General features: G+C 42.2%; 1 protein-coding gene across 1 annotated transcript in view; it reads right to left on the bottom strand.

The window, feature by feature from the left end:
* The window catches only part of alk (ALK receptor tyrosine kinase), a 465,705-nt gene that overhangs the window by 37,506 nt on the left and 406,713 nt on the right, over positions 1 to 21,486 (bottom strand). The window contains exon 11 of the mRNA XM_082143697.1: positions 1,596 to 1,697. Coding sequence (XP_081999823.1) covers positions 1,596 to 1,697 — 102 coding nt within the window. The remainder of the gene's footprint in view (positions 1 to 1,595; positions 1,698 to 21,486) is intronic.

Raw genomic sequence — 21,486 nt, forward strand, 5'->3', positions numbered from 1 at the left:
TGAAAACAAAGACTCCAGAGTTTTTATAATACACAACGCTACTTTTGTTGGGAGCCGGGAGTGTTGTTTGGATCTGACATCTATGTCTTCAAAATATTATAAATATTTGGGAAGCTATTTTGTGTGTATAAAAGTGTTCCAATTAACATTATCCCAATACTTATTATTGGATTGTTATAGTTTTGACAATTCACCCTTGTTATTTATTTATTATATTACATATATTGATTTTCTATCGTAATTTAATTTTAGTTTGTTTTAATGGAAATCAATCAATAAATATGCACATATGCACTCTTCAAAAACTTTGCTGATTGTAGACACGCTGACATAGAGAATAAAAATGATATATTTTTCAAATAGAATGAAAGATCTTGAATGTACTGCACATTAAGTTACTTATTGTGCCCAAGAACACTAAATCTATTTAATGCCGGGTTCAGACTACATAATATTGTTGTCTGTAACGATAGTCACTGCGTCAGATTATGCAATTTTGACTCCGAATGTCTTGTGTTGTAGACAAGAAACAAGTTAGACTACACATTGCTTACCGACCAATCATCGTTTGTCGTCTTTAACGATGTGCGTAATATCATCGAGAAGGCGGAACTAGTGACTGACTTCCGGACACAAGAGCATAAAAAAACAATGTTTGTACTAACTTAATGCTATTCCAGAACTCACCAGGTTGCTGAAGCGCCTCCGCTATCATTTGCCAACAGTAATCTTTTTTCACTCAGTTGTGGTAGTCCTTCGATGAAACATTATAAGGGCAGGAATATTGTTGCTTACTTATAGCTCCACAAACCTTTCTTCTATTGCATAATTAAACAATACCATCGCCTCTCTTCATTTCACCATGTTTGAAAGCGGTATGGAAGAGAGCTTCTCTGCTCCTATTGGTCAATGTCACAGAACCCGTCGTGATTTAAACATGCTAGTCTTTCTGTTGGGACGTCATGAATCTCAGTCGGTTGTCATCCGCTACGATACACTATACGAGATAAAACGATCAATTAATTTGTCCAGATGTCCATTGTTGTTTACGAATCACCTCAACACCCTGTCAAATGCGTCATGCCAAAATCGGGCTGATATTGTGTCTGAACCCGACATAAGTCCACATGTCATACTGACAAAAAATATGCTTCTAACCACAGCTCAATAGGTTTGCAATGCTGTTTGCGAATGTTCGTTGGAATGGTTTCAGGAAAACCCCGATTTCTTTAACTATGTTGATAAAAAATAAACTTTTATGATGCCTGTATTTGGCTTACAATACTCTTGGGGAACGCACCCCTGGATGGCGTTTTTTCTGTATATGTCAACCAGACAGGTGTTTCTTGACTAATTGGGTTAGGTGAGACCAGTTAAAACAGACTATTTGAACAATGACTGAAAATATGTTTGTTTTAGCGCTCATGTACTGTATAGTTTCAATACAATAGCAAGAATAAACGTGGACTGCACCAAACTTCAGACTTTTAAATCACACTGGGGCAAATTTCAGTCTGAACAAGCTAGATAAAAGTGAGAAACCATTCAAAAAAATATATAAACAGCTCAAGCACATGAAAGTAGCTAAAACTCACATTCTGTAGACGGTGGTGTAGTGGTCTTGATGTTCTCATTGCTTGGTGTGAACAGTACTTGCGTGGGGCTTATGGGAGCCACCGGAGGAAATTCTCCATTGGCTGAAGATGAGAGAAAAGACACAATACATTGTTGCAGTCCAACAAAACTACAGCAGCCAGAGAAAATCTTGCAGGCATTGAAAAAACACAAGCCTATAGAAAATAGCTCTATTTTGCCTTAAAACATTCTTTTAGATAATATATTCCACGACAATACACATTCTATAAAGCTAGTAATGATATTAGCATATTTGTCTTGAGAATTGCTTGAATATGCGAGAAACATGCGCTGGAAAAATGGCTCAACTGTTTGCATATTTTTCACATTTCGAGAAATGTTAATGATATGCTAATAAGGATGCTTGCTGATGATGTAGAAGTATCAAAAGGGTGAGCACTAGACCTTAAAATATTGATATTAATTACTCAACAGGAACAATTCCATGTCACCAGGCCACTACTTATAAATTCACATGTAAACAATGGATAATAAAAAAGTATATGCTAATGAACCATAACCTTTCTAGTGCTAATTGCTAATATAGGCTATATTTTTAAGCCAACAAGAATTTATGGCTATCTAGCATTTTTTACAGAAAGCTTAATAAAACCTGTTTCTGGGGGCATGCAACATTTAGCCAGATGCATTTGCATTTCATGAGGATTTGTTTATTTATTTTTGCTTCCTGTCTCTCTTTGAGTGGATTTGACATTTCCATCACCTCCTCATGTGATTTTCATGGGGTAATATTTTATGGACAGGCCCGCTTGATGCTCAACATGCAGGATAGTGAGCAGTCAGGGTAAAACATGTATTATCTATATCATTTTATACCAATTGCGTTCTTCAGTTCTTGATTCTGATTGGTTGATGTGTTGATTGCACAGCTATGAAGTAGTTCCAGGATTGCTGACCATGTAACAACTGCAAACCACTTTGACTCGGACGGTTTTTATGGAAGATATTTTATTTGTGGCACAGGGAGGTAGCTTTAGTGATGAAAGCTCGAAAAATGTCTTGAAATAAACGTATGTGTCAACTGTAATTGAATCATTGGTCACACTTTATTTTACAGTGTCCTTGTTAAACGCGGTACGTGTGCTTGCTAAAGTAAAAACAGTGAATTAATTACATGCGACTATAGTAAGATGTTGTTTATTAATATTACTCAGTACTTAAATGTATAATTACACTGTAATAAGGACACAACACTGACAATGAATGAAGGTTTACATCATGGGTTGGGGAATGAATTCTTCAAAACCTCAGTGGGGAAAAAAGTAGCTGGCAGAAACAAATATTCAAGCGTTTGAAATATTCAAGAGTTTCTAGACTGTATTAGTCAGATTATGAAGCATGCTATACTTGTACTTATTATTGGATGTTAAACACAGACGAAGCTCCACAAAAGTAGACAGCCGCTACCAATGGTGTCAAGAGTTTAGTTCATGTTTCTTAAAGGGTAACTAAACCCTAAAACAACTTTTTTTTTAGTTAATGATCTGTAAGACTGGGGCTTTATAAGTGCTGTTCATTGATTCGAGTAAATGATTTGACATTTGGGTATAAAGTGTTTTAATCCTAAAATATATGGTGCATAAAAACGTCTGAGTGCTGCCCTCTTCGAGTTGAATGGTGGCTACTGCAGTTGAATTTTCCTATTGGAAGTTGTTTCCCCACGTGATGCAAGCAGGCTCTGTCATCGGCTCACTACCCACGCCCCTGGCACGAGCTCACCACGCCCTTCGCTAGCATCACTACCCACGCCCCTGGCACGAGCTCACCACACCCTTCACTAGCATCGCTACCCACGCCCCTGGCACGAGCTCACCACGCCCTTCGCTAGCATCGCTACCCACGCCCCTGGCACGAGCTCACCACGCCCTTCGCTAGCATCGCTACCCACGCCCCTGGCACGAGCTCACCACGCCCTTCGCTAGCATCGCTACCCACGCCCCTGACACGAGCTCACCACGCCCTTCACTAGCATCGCTACCCACGCCCCTGGCACGAACTCACCACGCCCTTCGCTAGCATCGCTACCCACGACCCTGGCACGAGCTCACCACGCCCTTCGCTAGCATCGCTACCCACGACACTGGCACGAGCTCACCACGCCCTTCACTAGCATCGCTACCCACAACACTGGCACGAGCTCACCACGCCCTTCACTAGCATCGCTACCCACGCCCCTGACACGAGCTCACCACGCCCTTCACTAGTATCGCTACCCACGCCCCTGGCACGAACTCACCACGCCCTTCGCTAGCATCGCTACCCACGCCCCTGGCACGAGCTCACCACACCCTTCACTAGCATCGCTACCCACGCCCCTGGCACAAGCTCACCACGCTCTTCGCTAGCATCGCTAACCAACGCCCCTGGCACAAGCTCACCACGCCCTTCGCTAGCATCGCTACCCACGCCCCTGGCACAAGCTCACCACGGTCTTCGCTAGCATCGCTACCCAACGCCCTTGGCACAAGCTCACCACGCCCTTCGCTAGCATCGCTACCCACGCCCCTGGCACAAGCTCACCACGCTCTTCGCTAGCATCGCTACCCAACGCCCCTGGCACAAGCTCACCACGCCCTTCGCTAGCATCGCTACCCACGCCCCTGGCACAAGCTCACCACGCTCTTCGCTAGCATCGCTACCCAACGCCCCTGGCACAAGCTCACCACGCCCTTCACTAGCATCGCTACCCACGCCCCTGGCACGAGCTCACCACGCCCTTGACTAGCATCGTCGGCATAAAGAGTTAAGACCACAGTTTGTGCCAGCGGATCGAATCATGAATCAGATGTATGTACAATAACATTACGATGTCCAAAAATCGATTTAAGAGGTACATTGTGTTTACTGAGATCCAATATATGTTGTTAGTGTGGATAATTTTCACGTGAAATAAATACATAGATCCGACTATTGTATGTCTGTACTATAATGGTCCAGTGGCAGAACTTTTGCCAAGAGTGTCAGAGGTTCTGGGTTCTAATCCACATAGCTTTTTTTTCCTCATCAAAACTGATTAGTGGTTGTATATCAAGCAGTGACACATTTGTGTGCATTTTGTTTTGTGATTTCACCGGAACGAGAATCTCTCCACAACGGATTGAAGCATGCGTCCGTGTAAAGACTGTGCACGTGCCACAAGAGAACAATGTACGTACCACTGATCGCAGCGGCAACAAGCACTTTGATCACTTCATTTCAAAAACAACACATTTTAGCGCTAGGCTCGTCCCCTCTGCCTCCTCTGGGCTCTGCCCACTTTTCCAGCATTTTTCAAATATTGCCAGTGGGTGGAGTTGGGCTCTGACCAGGGGTTGAGTTACACTTTAATTACTATGACAAGCCCCATGAGCATCTGCATTGTTTCAATTGTCAACTCCCTGTGAAGACAAATCACCCCTTTCCCCCAAACGTACAGTAGCTGCTCAGACAATCCTGGGACTCTGTGATAAATGCTACCACTCATCTCATCTCTTAATCTTTGCTTTAAAAATACTCATCTAGTCCCACAAAACCCCCACACCACCCTCTGACTGGAGCTGGCATCATTCATCACAATATGGACTCCCCGTTACAAGCTCCTTCCCATGATGCACCCTGTCGCAGGGCTATTATCTCTCCTCCCATTTCAGGAATCAAGAAGGAAGTTGATCCGTTAAAATCATACCTCTGAGACACCCTGCCTTGTGACTCATGCAAAAAGGAAAGAAAAGTTTTGTCTTTTACAACAAACAAAGTCTAAGTCAAACAATTATGTAGATAGTTGTTACCAAGGCCGCATTAATGCACGGGCTTACCTGGGCTGAAGCCCAGGGGCCTCCCAAGTTCAGGGGCCTCCCATGTTCAGGTTCATGATGAGCTGAATAGGTCATATTGTTTTAACTTGTCAGATTTTGTCGCTGTATGTCGCTAGTCGCTTGTGGGCGTTTACGCGTTTACGCACGTCTAGAGGTCCCGCGGCGCGAATGAGGCGTTACGGTGCATGTCCACTACAGTGGCAAAAGTCCGCTCAGTGCCGCTGGCCACGCTGTAACGTCTCCGCTTTGAGGTGTGTCTGTTGCGAGTGTGTTTAATCTAAGTTGTTTTCAACACACGGACAGTATCATCAGCGATGCACGCGATTACATTTAGAAATAGACAAGCTTTGTTTGCAAATGTACCAAGCAATGATCCTTTCAATTTTATAAACCCAGCCAATATAATCACAATGAACACATCAAAAATAAAATCTTTAACATGTATATAACAACTGCAAAGCGTCTAATTTGTAAACAAAATGATTTACGCACTAAATCCAGCATAAACTCACTGAGACTGTCGACAGTTTCTTTTCCATGCATCATTTTATTATATACATGTTTGTGGTTAGTTACAGTAAATCATATAGAACAGTGAAATCGCCCTCGAACTCTTCTGTCTTGCCTGCACTGCACTCGAGGCGGTGACGGGAGCTGAGCTTCACTGAAAGGCTTCTTTCCTATTGGTTGTCGCTCGCGAAAATCGCTTCTCATTTGCATAAAGTTGCAATTTAGTTGCTGTGTGTGGTTGTTAAATAAAGTGTCTTGTGTTTATGTGCTCAGTGATATGTTAATAACAATATTAAAATTGAAAACAATATTAAAAAACTCACTGTTGTAGGTCTCGAAATAAATTAAATATGCATTTTGTGATGTAGATTACCTAGATATTACACTTTTTTAAAAATGAGACTCTATAAATCGAGGGGATGGGGGGCCTACAAAACCTCTCAGCCCCGGGGCCTAACATTAGGTTAAGGCGGCTCTGGTTGTTACTTAAGAGCAGTGCCGGGTAGATTACTTACAAATTGTAGTTTGTTACTGATTCCAAATCAAGTGACAAAAAATGTAGTTACAGTTAGGTATACACATTAAATGTAATATAATCAAACTACTTTTTGATTACTTTTGACTTAACTCGTTTATCACATTGATTTGAATAGAATAATATTGTACCATATTGATATCAAAACACAAAAAGAAAGAAAATATGTGGCTTTCTTGACTTCTTGTTATCAACAACATGAAGTGCATTAAACAATAAATTATATCAGGTTTTCCCAGACTGGAATTTGTGATGGAACTACAGGGATTTGTGAGTTTAATGAAAAGCTATTTAGTAATTAAATCCTAAAAATGTAAAATTAAAATAAATAATTTAAAATAAAAACAATCCAAATAAAGCACTTATTAAAAATATATATAATTGTATTTGTTCACCTGTCACATGACCATTAGCTGATATCAGAGAACTGTGAACTTAATGTTATTTATTATTTCTATTATTATTCTTGACCTATTATTGACCAAACTTGATAACTTAAAATCTCAAAGGGTACTTCAAGTAAATATATTAGATCAAAGAGGTTCAGCTGACAACATTTGGGGAATCTCTGCATTACATGTAGCGTCGGTATAAAAATGGATTTGTAAATTTGAATGTGTTTGAAAGACGAGTTATTCAAAGACAGCTATGGTTAAATCACTGAGTGATAATTATGTATATTATATCAAGAAAAAAAAAAAGAAAAAAATCTCACATTACTTACATCAACTTTCAGAGCATTAACAATGTAAAGTTTGATATTTAAATAGCTCTTCCAGGTTTGGACCTGAGAGAGCACACAGCATTTGATCACTGTATGTATCATTTCATTTTTAAAAGGTTGCATATCTATTCTATGGAAGCTTGTTTCCGCCACTGAAAAAAAAATATCTCACGTTTTATCTCACAATTCAGACTTTTTTTCTCAGAATTGCGAGATATTAAGTCAGAATTGTGAGATATAAAGTCGCAATTCTGAGGAATAAAGTCGCAATTGCGAGATATAAAGTCAGAATTCTGAGAAAAAAAGTCAGAATTGCGTGATATAAAGTCAGAATTGTGAGATATAAAGTCGCAATTGCGTGTTATAAAGTCAGAATTGCGAGATATAAAGTCAGAATTTTGACTTTTTTACTCGCAATTGCGACTTTATATCACGCAATTCTGACTTTATATCTCGCAATTGGGAGATATAAAGTCAGAATTGCATGATATAAAGTCGCAATTGCGTGTTATAAAGTCAGAAAAAAGACGGAGTTTTTTTTTTTTTTTTTTACCTCAGAATAGTTTATATCTCACAATTCTGACTTTATAACACGCAATTCTGACTTTATATCTCCCAATTGCGAGATATAAAGTCAGAATTGCGTGATATAAAGTCCCAATTGCGAGTAAAAAAGTCAGAATTCTGACTTTATATCTCGCAATTCTGACTTTATAACACGCAATTGCGACTTTATTTCACGCAATTCTGACTTTATAACACACAATTCAGACTTTATATCTCGCAATTCTGACTTTATAACACGCAATTTTGACTTTATATCTCGCAATTATGTTTTATAAAGTCAGAATTGCGTGATATAAAGTCGCAATTGCGAGAAAAAAAGTCCGAATTCTGACTTTATATCTCGCAATTCTGACTTTATATCACGCAATTCTGACTTTTTTTCTCAGAATTCTGACTTTATATCTTGCAATTGCGACTTTATTTCTCAGAATTGCGACTTTATATCTCACAATTCTGACTTAATATCTCGCAATTCTGAGAAAAAAAGTCAGAATTGTGAGATAAAAAGTCGCAAATTTTTTTTTTTTTTTTTTTTTTTTTGTGGCGGAAACAAGCTTCCATACTATTCAGCTCCTGACAAACACATTCATTATTATTTGAATTATCACTCAGTGATTTAACCATAACTGTCTTTGAATAACTTGTCTTTCAAACACATTCAAATTTACAAATCCATTTTTATACCTACTCTTTTTTTTCTTGAAAAAAAAAAGCTTTCTATATATATATATATATATATATATATATAGATAAATACTGTATATAAAGATCATAAAACACTGCCCAATATACAATTTGACCTGCATTGTTTTATACGTTACTTTTGATTAAATGAATGCACTCGTCAATATGGCAGTGCTGTTCTTGACAGGTCCTTTAGACATTGCACCATGGTAGTGTAGTTCATTGATTTTTTGTTGTTGATTATGACGACATTATGTTGTTATGTACTGCTCATTTGCAGTCTAGCATGCAATGTGAGGTTTTTCAATTGGATCTGTCAATGAATAAACGAGATAAATAGAAAACTAACTCATGCTACTTGATTTGAACAGAAGCATATAGCATATATTTAAAAAGTGACATTCTATATTTTGCTTCCACATAATACGCTACTTGTAATGCATTACCCATAACATGCATGAGTTGTAACCACAAGGCCATGGCTCTGATTATTCATATATTTTTGACTTCCACTGTGGATAAGTTACAGATAGTTTGACTGCAGCATTACACACTGCGGTAGACAATTTTTGGCGGGTGGTCAAAGATGAGATTTCTTGAACCTTGGAAGAATGTAATCCTTTACTCCAGGGAGAAATGTCACTCAGCAGTTTTCCAAATCTGCCAGGACAATCAGAAAACAGCTTAGTCATCGCTCTTCAAATACTTCAATATGTCTCCATATCCAATTGGACAGTTGAGATACTTGAATGGTGTCTATGATAATCCAAATCCTAAAGCCTAGAATGAACATTTAACAGCATAGTTCACCCAAATAATTTAAATTATGCAATAATCCGTGAAACACCATAATGTCATTCCAAACCCATGAGACTTCGGTTATTCTTCAAAAAAACTAATTAAGATATTTTTAATGAGACCTGAGAGGTTTCTGTCCCTCCATTGAAAGTCTAGGTAACCAAAACTTGAATCCGAGTCTTGTGAAGAGATATGATCACTGTATATGATGAACAGATTTAGGCTTTCATGGAAAACATCACAAATGGAAAATATAAAAGCTGTGTTTGATCATTTTTGGATATTCAAAATTTTGGTTATCTGGACATTCAAAGGTTGGACAGGAACCTCTCAGGTTTCATTAAAAAATAATCTTAATTTGTGTTTATTTGGGTGAACTATCTCTCTAAGACCTTACACTGCCGTCTCTTCATTTTACTGATCAGAAGCATTTCTTTTTGCCCATCTGAGATAGTGTGTTATTGATGCCACTTTTATTTTTAGTGACAGTAGAGAAAGAACAGGAAATAATGGGTGCAATTGAGGGTAATGAGATTGTGAATGTCACACTTAAACTTGTGTTGCTCACATCAGTACCAAGGCTCAATTTTTTAAGGATGTGTTAGGGCACGGCATGTGTTAGTATTCCAATATCATATATACCCAGGGCCCTAAATGAATCCAGATTAAGCTAGATGTCAGAGGGGTTTTCTGCCCACTGTCAGTTTCGCTTAAGGGGGATGTCAGATGAGAACTTTTAAATGCGTGCTTTGTAGTTTAGATAGCAGCACTTATTGCAGTGCTGCAGGGAGAACGATAAATCAGACGTGCAAACTTGCAAAATTCTCTTGACACAATTGTAGGCAAGAATACATAGAAATTGCACCTACGTACGTGTAAGCTGCTCTGGCTCTAAAAAAGTATTTAAAATCTTAAGCCACACTTTAAAATTGATTTCATTGTATTGTATGACAAAACATCAAATAAAAAGTGGCATGGAAATGTTAATTAATTCTTACATTCTTACGGTCTTACATTACAAATTAGGTACACAAATAATAATAATACACTATTATAATATTAACAATAATATTATTTTAATATATGATATTTGCTATATAATACAATGTATTAAAATGCAATTTGGCTTGATATCTAATGCAGTTTTTTTTAATTGAGGCTTAAGGACTTTTTAGCACCGCTAAACCTGGGATGGAAATAAATGAAATGAACTAGAACACACACACAGCATGCAGCACTCCAAACACATTTACATTTGCTTGAACTAGGTTTTCAGTCGGAATTCAGAGCAATTCTCACTGGACCACATAATATCTGACTCCAGCTGCCAGATACATTCATAATATTTCAGCTTGAGGCTTGATTATTTAAAAAAAAAAAAAAATTTAGTAATGGTTGATTGAGTTCAAAATATAAGCTTAGACTCTTGACAGAAAGTAAGTTGCCTTAAAGCCAAGTAAGGTTTATGAACTAAAAAAAAAGTCAATCTGATGTTTAAGACTGGGACAAATCTATGATGAATATAAATGCTACCTAAACCATTCTTTCTCTCCCTTTGTCTACATTTCAGAATTCCAATATCTCCACTTAAATAGCATATCTGGCACGCATCGTCCCTGTGAGAAACACTCATGTTGTCGAGAAAGCACTCATTAGGGAAACGCCAAACCATCGCTGAGCAGCTGGCATTGTCATAAAAGCAGCGCTGGGTGATTTTTACGAGTTTTGGGCACCACAGGTAGTGCCGTAGAATGAATCCTAAAAAACCTAGTATGACTTTCCTGACAGACTTTGTTTTATTTTTTTATTTTACTGTTCCATCACAGACTGCCACTCTGAGTAGGCATGCAAATTTTCTTATTGATATGACTCCCTGTTCCGAAGAGAAAACTAATAAAAACGGGATAAGTGAGTCTGCCACCATGCCAAAGCCGGGAAATAGAGGTAAACACCCACAAAGTGAATCCGGTGCCATCTGTTTCATTTGGAGACCAGTGAGACGAAATTACTGCTCTGACAGGAAACACACACTCAAAAAAAAAGAGACTCTTTTAACTAACTTAATTCAATTATGGACAGTAGTTCCACACAAGCAAATTATTTTTTATTAACATTAATGGCATTTTTTGCAATCTATGTAAACTCCTTGTGTTGTGCTGGGAACTAACAAGCACTGCCCAGTTTCAGTTAATGCAACACAAATCATTCATGTAATCCAACACAAACCGATTGGATTTTACTATGTAAACTTAAATTGTACATATTTAAGCAGATTGAACACAATCAAATTAAGTTTGGACAAAATGTATACAGTAGCAATTGTGTTGCTTAAGCTCATTTTAATGAAGCAATTTGAACAAGCAGCCAAAATATAATTTTTTTTTTTCAGGGCAATATAATGTGCAATATAATAAAAGCATTCCAGAACAGACTTTCCGAAATACTAACAGAAATGAAAGACTTTGCCTTTAGATTAACTTTATATTTTCTCTGACGCCATGCATCTTGCCACCTTCTTCGCACGCCGTCTTCACCCAATACGTTGGAAATCGTCACATCCGTTTTTGTTTTTTGTTTTATCGCGAAATTAAACCCTTTACATTAGTTTAACGATTGATAATTAAGTATAGTGGAATATTATACAGGTTAAGTTAATTAAACGCAATACAATAGTGTTTTGGTGGTAAAATAAATATATGTGTTTCTTTAGCAAAAAATATTTGGGTAAAAAGAACAGTGCCACAAAAGCATTTTTTTGAGTGCACAAAGCAATACAATTGTCGAAACGTTATTTATCGCCACATGATATTGCATAAATTTGTTCATGCACTTTTTAGAATGACATCACAAGCTAATTAGTGGCAGTCCAATTGGACCACCCAAGGGTTGAGAGCCTTGCACCATGAAACAATGTTGATGGATCATAGCTTGTGATTTGTGCGGATAAAAGCAGCTTTCTGGTTGCCAGCTCTGAGCTTTAAACACTAAACCAGTGCTTTTCAGCTCCAGTCCTCGAGGCCTCCTGGCCACTGTCCTACATATTTTAGTTTCAAAGCTCAGGCTTTGAGAATGTGTGCAGCTGTTACTGAATCTGAATGAATTAACATGTTAATGGTTTGTTTAATATATTTGATTTAAGCATTACCATTATTTTCTCCTTAGAAAAATCTTTTGATGTTTAATTGTAATTTTAAACACCATATATTATATTTAGTTTTTGTTAGTTTACATTTAGCTGTCTAGTTTCAGTTTATTCAGTCTGAACTTAGTTTTAGCAATTTATGGCTACTAAAGGAGTAACTGGTATCATTTAAATTTCAAGTTCACATTTAAAAGAAAATCTTCCATCAAAGACTTACAGTATGATCATTAATCATTAAAATCATTAAATTGATTCCGTTTATTTTTTTTTTCCAGTTTGTTTGTTTGTTTGTTTAGTTATTTTAAGATTTTTCATTAACAGTATAAACTGTATGTGTTGACATATATTAAGTGTTAAAGCTATAAAATTAATATGGATATCATAGCCTAAATAATTTGGAAGAATTTGATGAGAAAGGTAGGTGTTTATGCTATAAAATTAATGTGGATATCATAGCCTAAATAATTTGGAAGAATTTGATGAGAAAGGTAGGTGTTTACATAAAAATTGATAAGAGATAACGTTAAGAGATGTAGTGTTAACATTACTTAATGCATTAGGAATCAGGAATTAAAAATAAAAATAAAAATTGGTAGCTAATTCGTACAAATTCACGACCACACTTTGCTAAATCGCACAGATTTTACGAGTTGCCAAATTCATATGAATTCGTACGAATGACCTACCCCTGACCTCGCCCCTAAACCTGCCCATCACTGGGATTTAGACAAATCACACGAATTCGTACAAATGAGGTCGTACAAATTCATATGAATTAGCCACCTATAACTCACTCATACGAATTGGTCGTGAGATTGCGTTGGTTAATTTCATGTTCATGTATAATACATTGATGCTAACAACTTGAAATGTTAAAAGCATTTGAAACTATTGTTATTTGCAGTGTTGGGGAAAGTTACTTTTAAAAGTAGTGTATTATGTGTTGCTCCCTAAAAAAAAAGTAACTAATTGCATTACTTGGTTACTTTTAATGGAAAGTAATGCATTACTTTACTTTTAGGTTACTTTCTCTCACCTGGGCTGGACTTTTTATTATTATTATTATTATTATTATTATTTTGATAACAAAAAAGTTATATTTCTTTGGGCAAATATAAAGGTCCTTCTAAACCAAAAGTGAAATGAATAAACCTCAGGCTGAAGGAAATGCAAATTTACGCCTGAACAGTAGAGGGCGCCGCTTAAACAAACCTTTCAGCTGTGCTGCCATTCTGAATCGCAGAAGAATAAGGAGAAGAAAGTTCAACACTCTTACTTCAGCAATAAAAAAAGAAATAAAAAAAAAGAAACACAAATGTGTTGTTTATCTGAAGTCATTTTTGCTTATTATATGGTTGAATTGGATCATTGAAAGTCAGGAGCAAAGATTTTGGTAAATATAGTGAGATTAAATACATAAAGTATATTGCATTGCACTCTTTATTGCTTTTGAGGCATACTGAATTTTCTTTTGTGCAAGTGAGATGAGTAAATGCTCACATTAGGTCTAAAACTATAATAAGCATCATGCTATTTGTAATGCGTTAGCACTGGTCATTTGTTATTCACATTCATGCATTTGGCAGACGCTTTTATCCAAAGCGACTTACATTGCATTCAAGGTACACATTTTACATTTTGTCAATTCTTGCTTTCCCTGGGAATCGAACCCATGACCTTGGCGTTGCTAGTGCCAACGCTCTACTGTTTGAGCTACAGGAAAGCAACTATTGCACTATTACAACTATTGAACTATTGCAATAACGTACTCGGTTACTAACGTAACCTCGGTTCTCTCTAGAAGAGGGAACGAGTACTTGCGTAAGAAATCTTACGCTAGGGGAAAACCTCTTTTCCTCGAGATATTGAAGCCAAAAATTATCCTTAATTTTGCAATAATGTAAAACGCATTGCAGCAGCATGCAGACATGGGCGAGACAGCTCGCGCGCCCATTGGCTGCTCTGCGGCAACTGCACCAGCCTATCGATAGAGGCTCCTCATGACGCTTCGCGCCCATTACGTCATGTCCCGCCGAAATCGGGTGGGGCCAGGGCTATAAATACGCCCCAGAGAGGCTGGTTTGGTCAGTTTTTCATCGCTGAAGCGAATCAGAACATGACGCATGCACGGCAAGATACGCAAGTACTCGTTCCCTCTTCTAGAGAGAACCGAGGTTACGTTAGTGACCGAGTACGTTCTCTTACGAGAGGTCTCTCGTACTTGCGTAAGAAATCTTACGCTAGGGGGAACACAATGTAAAACGCCGTGCGTGCTTGAGACATAACACTAAAGTCCCAAGGGCAGGTGCCCGGGGCTCATACAGTGCCTAATCACAAGGTACTCACATAGAATACGGGAAGAGGGGCTAGAATAGCATCATTCCTGTAATATAGAGCTCTGATAAGAGCATATTATATCAAGTGTTCCACACAGCCTCGGCCTGGACTGATAAATAGGGGGGACTTACGCACTGCCCACAGAAGTATACAGACGATCAGTGATCGACGCTCTAGCAGTTTCAGCATCCTGAGCCGATAGCATCGGGCGGGCAATACTGAAAAATTTAACCGAGAGCAACTTAGCTTGTAAAGCGGGAACCTCGAGGTTATAAAACCTTATAAATGTAGACGGGGAGGCCCAGCCTGCCGCCATACAGATATCTTGCAAGGCAATCCCACGACGAGGCCATGCCTCTTGTGGAGTGCGCTTTGACACCTATCGGGCATTGCAGGCCCCTGGATGTGTAAGCTAGCGCAATAGCATCCACTATCCATCTGGATAGACTCTGTTTTGACGCAGCTAGTCCCTTAGAACGTCCGCTGAACAAAACAAAGAGCTGCTCCGTCTGTCTGAAAACAGATGAGCGAGACACATATGCCCTTAACGCCCTGACCGGGCAAAGGAAGCCTGCGTCCCCTTCCTCTTCAGATACCGGCAGGGCCGACAGGGAGATAACCTGTGCCCTAAACGGTGTATTGAGGGATTTAGGAACACATCCGTGCTTTGGTTTGAGTATGACTCTCGAGTCATTAGGCCCAAACTCCATACACGTCGCGCTCACTGAGAGCGCTTGCAGATCCCCTATGCACTGAAGCGAGAGCCAGAAGAAACACTGTTTTGAAAGACAAGAGTTTCAGGTCTATTGACTGTATTGGCTCGAATGGGGCACCTTTCATGGCTTCCAGAACCGTGGAAAGGTCCCAAACGGGAACTGAGGGGGGTCTGGGAGGTTTCAACCTCTTAGCTCCTCTAACGAAGCGAATGACCAGATCGTTCCTTCCTAATGACTGGCCGAGCGGTGGTTCAGCGAACGCTGCTATGGCCGCCACATAAACTTTGAGCGTGGATGGGGTTCTGCCCTTATCCAGAAGCTCTTGTAAAAAAGAGAGGATCTCCGTCACCCCACAGCGTGAGGGCGGAGTACCACTCGCTGCACACCAGCTAGTGAACACAGACCATTTTGAGGCATAGAGCCGCCTCGTAGATGGAGCTCTAGCCTGTGTGATCGTGTTTAACACTCCCGCTGGGTGGTTAACGGGTACCCGTTGATATCCCACACGTGTAGGGACCAACGCTCCGGGTAAGGATGCAAGATCGAGCCGTTCGCCTGCGCGAGGAGATCCCTCCTCACCGGTATCGGCCACGGTGTGGTACTCGTCAGCTGCATCAGGACTGGAAACCAGGCTTGGTTTGTCCAGAATGGGGCGACGAGCAGCACTGGGCATCCGCTCTCCCTGATTCGCTCTAACACCTGGGGTAGGAGCGTGACAGGGGGAAACGCATAGAGCGGGCAGCGGGGCCAGACGTGAGCCAGCGCGTCCCTGCTCTTGGAGAATTTTTTTTGACAATGAGCGTTCTCTTGAGGCTTACACCTAACCGGTACCAGTCGGTCACTGTCCAAGGTTTCAGAGCTGCAACGCATTTCTGATCGACCTTGAGGCGCGCGAGACCGGAGGTCCAAGCTCTGCGCGGCACGCGCGCTTTCAACCAGTACTGCAGCGGGCGTATGCGAAGCAGACCCAGCTGAAGCACTGAGGATGCTGAAGCCATGAGACCCAGCATCCTCTGAAACTTTTTGAGTGGGACCAAAGCGTTGTGGCGAAAAATCTCTGTCATGCGCTGCGGCGACAGCTGTGCTGTCATAGACAGCGAGTCCAAATCTGTGCCCAGAAAAGATATTTTCTGACTGGGAGACAGCGAACTCTTCGCCCAATTGACTGTGAGACCCAAATTCTCGAGGTGATCGAGTAATACGGTCCTGTGTTCTATGAGCTCCGACTGTGATCGAGCTAGAACCAGCCAATCGTCCAGATAATTCAGCACTCGTATGCCTCGCAGCCTGAGGGGTGCGAGCGCTGCATCCATGCACATCGTGAATACGCGAGGTGCCAGGGATAGGCCAAATGGCAGGACTGTGTACTGATATGCCTGACCCTCGAAGGCGAATCTCAAAAATCGCCTGTGACGTGACGCTATTTGTATTTGAAAATAAGCATCTTTCAGATCTATCGACATGAACCAGTCCCCTTGGCAAATTTGCGAGAGGATTTTCTTGGTCGTGAGCATTCTGAACCGTCGTTTCAGAAGTGCTTTGTTTAGCCGTCTTAGATCTAGAATGGGTCTGAGACCCCCGTCTTTCTTGGGTACCAGAAAATATCTGCTGTACATGCCCCCTTCGCTCTGAGCTTGTGATAAGGGTTCTATAGCCCCTTTGCTCAGTAGCTTCGCTATTTCGGCTCGAAGTAGGTGTGCTACTTCCTTTTTCACCGTAGTTTCGATTCGCGCCGCTTTGCGTTGCGGGCGTCGATCGAACTGTAGCGAATAGCCTCTTTCTATAATGTTCAGCACCCACTCTGATACCCCGGGGAGCTCTGCCCACGCTTTCGCGTGAGTGGCTAGGGGTAGAATGATATCTGGGCTCTGGCCGCGATCTAGTGGCGAGCGGAGAGCAACAGTGTGCTGTAACATGAGCGCCGCGTTTGCAGCGTGCGAGACTGGGGGCGCGCTGATCACAGCGAGCAGTCTGCCCGCGCTCAGTTCTCCTGCAGCCGTGTGCTGAGGGAGAGCGAGCGTGGTGAGCCCCATGGGGTTTAATATGTCTGTGAGCGAATGAGGGCGCGGGACAACGGGCCCATGCATAACGCTGAGAACACCGTCTGTTTGTGCAGACTGTATGTGCGTTGGTTTCGTTTCTACCGAAACCGTGAGACATGTAGCGTGTAGTGTTTGCGGGCACTGGGGCGTGGGTACAATCACTACATTTGGTGCACAACCGACATGAGTCGGTTTTATTTGTGCGGGCCGTGTGTGGCGGGCCGTGTCTGTGTGTAGGAATGGGCACTGGGCAGTGGGCATGTTTACTACACTCATAACACCATCGGCCGTGGCCGGAATACCAGAAAATACACTCTTTTGGGGATTTATCTGGGTCGCCGTAAAAACTGCGTTTGTGTGCAGGCAAATACTGGAACTGAGCGAGCGAAAATTTTTGGTGGAAGTCCGGCCGCAGCGGGACTTGAACACCGTTGCTTCCGTAGGCTGGCTAGGAAGACTTAGAGGCCTCGGGCTTTACCTCAATCCTTGGCCGTGGCCCACGCGGCGGGGGGCGGCGGCCGGCGGAGCGAGAGCGCGGTCTCTGATCCTTGGTCTGTCGGCGCTATGGGGCGGCGGCAGCTGAGGGTTGCGGCTGAGAGCTGCGAGCAGACGGCTGTTTTGAGCGACCTGCTGCGGAGCTTGAGCGCTTGGGCAGGAAATGTTTCATGGCCTGCGATGTCTTTTGAACCTCGGCGAATCTGTCTGCGAAATCCTTGACAGAAGATCCGAAGAGGCCAGCGGGGGAGACGGGGGCGTCGAGAAACGCAGAGCGCTCCGAATCCGACATCTCCGAGAGCGTTAACCAGAGGTGTCTCTCAGCCACGGTGAGAGAAGCCATGTTCCGCCCCATGGCCTGCGCGGCGGATTTAGTGGCGCGAAGGGCGAGATCCGTCGCGCTCCTCAAATCCGTGAGATTCACAGCTTCCTGTCCTTCCTCATCCATTTTGCGGAGAAGGTTGGCTTGGAAGATCTGGAGTATGGCCATTGAATGAAGCGCCGAGACAGCCTGCCCGGCGGCGGTGTAAGCGCGACCGTGCAGGGCTGTGGTAGTGCGGCAGGCTTTAGATGGCAGCGCCGTCTTAGCACGCCGTCCAGCAGAGGGCGGGCAAAGATGGGCGGCTACCGCTTCCTCGACGGGAGGAAGAGAGTGGTACCCTTTGTCCTTAGCACCGTCGACTACGGAGAATGCTGCGGACACGGGAGCACGCACTCTGGCTGAAAAGGGAGCGCTCCAAGACTTAGCTACCTCTTCGTGAAGCTCAGGAAGGAAGGGAGCTGGTCTTGAAGAATGTGAAGCACGTTCCCTTTGTAGAAAACAGCCGTCCAGGCGGTTGAGTGCAGGCTGCTGGGGCGTCGACCACTCAAGGCCGAGGCTCTCGACGGCCTGCTCGAGCAGACGCATCAGCTCCGCTTCGATGCTGGCTCTTTTCCCAGAGGGCCGGTGAGAAGATGGTGCGAGGTCCGTGGAGCTCGACCAGTCCTCACTGCCCGACGCTAGGATAGAGCAACTGTCGTCCTCCACTCGTACAGCTTCCTCATAGTCCTCAATGGCGGACGCGGTGGCAGACAGCGGCCGCTGACCGGCGGTGAGAGACTCGGGTGAAGCAGGCGGCGAAGCTAGCGGGCGCACCGGCGAGCTTTCGCGGGATGGAGGAGGTTCAGGGACCCGCTGAGCGCGGCGCTTTTTACGGCGCGGCAGCTCGGCGGGCGAAGGCGCGGGCGCAGCTTCGAGGAAGAATGCTCGGCGAGTCCGCAGAGTCACCATAGGCATTAATTCGCAGTGAGGGCAGCCACCCTCGGCGAGCGCGATAGCTGCGTGATCCTCACCCAGGCAGGAAACACAGATGACGTGGTGGTCCCCGTCGCTGAGTGGAGCTCGGCAAGAGCCGCAGGAAGAACGAGGCATCTTGAAAAAGACGCTTCGTGCTCTTTTAGAAGGAGAGAATGTGCGTGTTGCAGCGGCGAACACACACACAGCAATAAAATGATATAGTATGCCGGAAAGCGTCAGCAGAAACGGCGACTGAAGGCGGCGAGATGTCGACCAGCTGCTTCAGATGCACTAATCCCGCTGGGTGCTTGACTCAGACGGCGTGGCTTCCTCTCGGGATCCAGCGATGCGAAGTCCGCTGAAGAGATGAAAAACTGACCAAACCAGCCTCTCTGGGCCGTATTTATAGCCCTGGCCCCACCCGATTTCGGCGGGACATGACGTAATGGGCGCGAAGCGCCCTCATTGGTTCTGACGTCATGAGGAGCCTCTATCGATAGGCTGGTGCAGTTGCCGCAGAGCAGCCAATGGGCGCGCGAGCTGTCTCGCCCATGTCTGCATGCTGCTGCAATGCGTTTTACATTATTGCAAAATTAAGGATAATTTTTGGCTTCAATATCTCGAGGAAAAGAGGTTTTCCCCTAGCTTAAGATTTCTTACGCAAGTACGAGAGACCTCTCGTAAGAGAACTAATGTTAACACACAACCTTACAGTAAAGTGTTACCAAAATCTCGTTTATTGCTAATATGTGGTATCTTTGCCAACCTGAACACAATTTATGACAGTGAGATTAGATTTATTCTGAAATTCTGGATGAGACAGATGTCAGATTAATACAAAAAAAGAATCTGAAGAAAAATCTCAAATTCATCTATTCTATCTCATTGCTGTCTAGGAAAAAACAACTGATCTTTTGTGATTTATCTTTCCTGCGGGAACTGACAAGCATGTTATGTGGATCGTACCAAATTTAAACAATTACATTTTAAACAAATCAGTCATGCCAGTGATGCACACTGCTTACCCTTGGAAACACTGCTGGATGGGTACCGCAAACCCCAGTGTGATGATGTATAGCTATAATATTTAATTTAGCCTGGGAACGATGGCATAATATATAACTCCACACATTCCCAAGTGTCATCGGAAAGGGAAATGGCAGAAAGGATGGAATAAATGGCAGCCGCAGTGCAGCCGTGTCGAATCGATGTGTGGCAGAAAATGGCATCAGATACAAATTGCTGGGCAAATATTTCATGGACCAAATGAGCTATTCAACATCAGTGGCCCTCTCTCACGCCAACGGAGAAGGATTAAGACTCAGATCTTACAAAGATATTCATCTCATCGTGTCTAATGATGCTTTCAAATCATCACACTGTGAGGATCAAAGTGCCAGGCATCAAGAGGGAATTTGTCTTGCACATATTATTTATGTATGTTCAGGTTAAGCTGTCTGCTTTGCTGTGTATTACCTGTCCTTAATGCAAGGAAACGTTACTGAAAGCTACAACAAACTGGAATTATAAATGAATATGTTTTAAACAGCACAACAAACAACTGTAAAGCCCTATCCACTCCTTCTGGGAAGCAACACATTTCTTCTCGCACTGTTGCCAGGGTCTAGAAGGGCAAATGTATGATAAAGTCAGTGCCAAGTTGATTCCAAATGCCAAAAGCTGAAGTAAATACATTGGCTCGTTCGGAGAAAAAAAGCCAGACACCATAATGCCAACAAATAAAAGATCTTATCCTGTTTAATCCAAGAGGTTTGCATTAATGATTCCCATTCCTGTTCTTTTCCCAGCTGTGCAATATCCTGTGCTGATCTCCTTCAAATCCGTCTTAAGAGCCCCCTCAGACGGCTCACAATTTCCAGCACAATCAAAATGTGGAACTCGAGTGGATGCTTTTCTTGTCTTCTTAGTACTGGCTAAAAGGCCTTGTCATTCTTGAGTCATCATTGACCGGCATCTTAGTTAACCGTGTGTCAGAGTCGCTGTGCGAAGAGTTGATTCCAGCTTCAGCAGATTTGTATGAAACATCAGGCCTGATCTACATCCATGGCTTTGTGTTGTCAATCTTTGTTACATCACACAATTAATCAATCTTCATTTGAAGATCCAAAGTTTCTAGACCCTGGCAACAGTGCGAGAAGAATTTGTCAAAGAAGAAGGGTTCGTATCGATCCTGAAATATCTGAAAAGAT

The sequence above is a fragment of the Leuciscus leuciscus genome (genome assembly GCF_965113295.1).
Source record: "Leuciscus leuciscus genome assembly, chromosome: 17".
In the NCBI taxonomy this organism is placed as follows: Eukaryota; Metazoa; Chordata; class Actinopteri; order Cypriniformes; family Leuciscidae; genus Leuciscus; species Leuciscus leuciscus.